This window comes from Aegilops tauschii, chromosome 5, assembly GCF_002575655.3.
Source record: "Aegilops tauschii subsp. strangulata cultivar AL8/78 chromosome 5, Aet v6.0, whole genome shotgun sequence".
NCBI lineage: Eukaryota > Viridiplantae > Streptophyta > Magnoliopsida > Poales > Poaceae > Aegilops > Aegilops tauschii.
In genome coordinates this window covers 540,935,625-540,937,286 of record NC_053039.3, presented here as the reverse complement: position 1 = coordinate 540,937,286, position 1,662 = coordinate 540,935,625, and the positions used below count along the sequence as shown (strand labels likewise).

General features: G+C 47.1%; 1 protein-coding gene across 1 annotated transcript; it reads left to right on the top strand.

Annotated features, from left to right (window-relative positions):
• The first annotated feature begins 304 nt into the window (after positions 1-304).
• Positions 305-1,003, top strand: LOC141023128 (uncharacterized). The gene has a single exon (XM_073499456.1). It carries the CDS (start codon positions 305-307, stop codon positions 1,001-1,003), a length of 699 nt encoding a protein of 232 aa, XP_073355557.1.
• The last annotated feature ends 659 nt before the right edge of the window (positions 1,004-1,662 follow it).

The following is a 1,662-nucleotide window of genomic DNA, read 5'->3' as shown; positions in this document are numbered from 1 at the left end:
CTGGGGCAAAACTCACTTTGGTTAACTCGGGAGTGACGTCGATGTTAATTTATGCCATGTGTACAATCAAGCTCCACCCCAAAGTGATTGAGCACCTTGATAAGCTGCGCAGGTACTGTCTCTGGGCGAAGAACTCTGAATATGGTGTCAAAAACAACTCCCTAGCGGCCTGGGAGTTGGTCTGTAGAAGACACAGAATGTAGCATTGCTGCGGAAGCATCTGTTTAAGTTTTATAATCACCATGACGTCCCCTGCGTGACTATGGTCTGGGATACTTACTACACGGATAAAGTATCGCATGCGATGGACCCTGTTGGCTCTTTCCGGTGGCGTGATGTAATGCAGCTCAGCGATGTTTTCCGTGGGATCACCAGAGTCACTCTGGGCAACGGATCCTCCTCCCTGTTCTGGAAAGACGTCTGGTTTGACGACTGTGACACCCCATTAATGGAGATTTACCACGGAGCTTTCTCTTTCTATATAAATGAAGATGAGCCGGTAGCAAAAATTATCACTGCTACGGATCCCAGCTTGATCTTCCACCTGCCACTGTCCACACAAGCTCGAGAGGAAGTTAGAGGAATCCAGCAAGGAACGATGCATGTGCTCCTTGATGAGGGGTGCACAGATGCCTGGGAATGCAACCTTGGTGGGGCTTTCTCCTCCAAGCTATATTACGATAACTGCTTGAGAGATACAGCTGCTGATGATGCCTTCCGTTGGCTATGGAAGGCTAAAAGCCCGATCAAATTCAAAATGTTTGGCTGGCTGTCGTTTCTTGATCGTCTTAACACTAGGAACATGCTGAGACGCACGCACTTCGTCATGGAGGGCAACACTTACACTTGCATGCTTTGCCAGAACCCCCCTAAGGAAACGGTGGAACACCTCTTCTTCACTTGCCCGTTCAGCCAACAATGCTGGGATAAGGTTGGGATGCTTTGGCCAAGCACTGGGAACAGGCTCGCTTTGCTGCACGCTGGCAGAGAACACTGGCGGTGACCACTGTTTATGGACATCTTCTTGATGGCTGCATGGAGCTTGTGGAAGGAGAGAAATAATCAACACTTCAGAGGGATTCCACACTCTTTTGGTTCATGGCTGGCTAGATTCAAAGAGCTTTTGACCCTGTTGGTTCACAGTTGTAGGGAGGAATTGCGTCCTTTCCTAGACACATACATACAACAATTGTAATACTTGCACTGGTAGCCTCATAGGAGTTTTGGCCGGGGGGCCACAAAACCCACTTGTAACAATGATGTAACTGGTTTCTTTGTGAGTAATACAAAAGTCAGTGGGAGCCTCTCCCACTGTCGTTAACCTTCAAAAAAGGATAAGGAAGAACTTCACAACAAGTCAAGTGGTGCTTACAAAGCCTCATGTGATACTCCTACATCATCAAGTGAGAAACAAACCTTCAATGAGGAATTGAGCCTAATGGTGAAGAACTTCAACAAGTTCTACAAGAGTAGAATCAAGGAAATAAGTTCCAAGTCAAGGTCCTACAATGCCAAACGATCTTCTAGTCATGAGAGTAATTGCTACAATTGTGGAAGACCCGGACACTACTCCAATGAGTGTACGGCCCCCTACAAACGAAGAGAAGATTCGCCCAAAAGGAAAAGAACAAGACAAGAATCACCACCAAGAGAGAGAAGGCG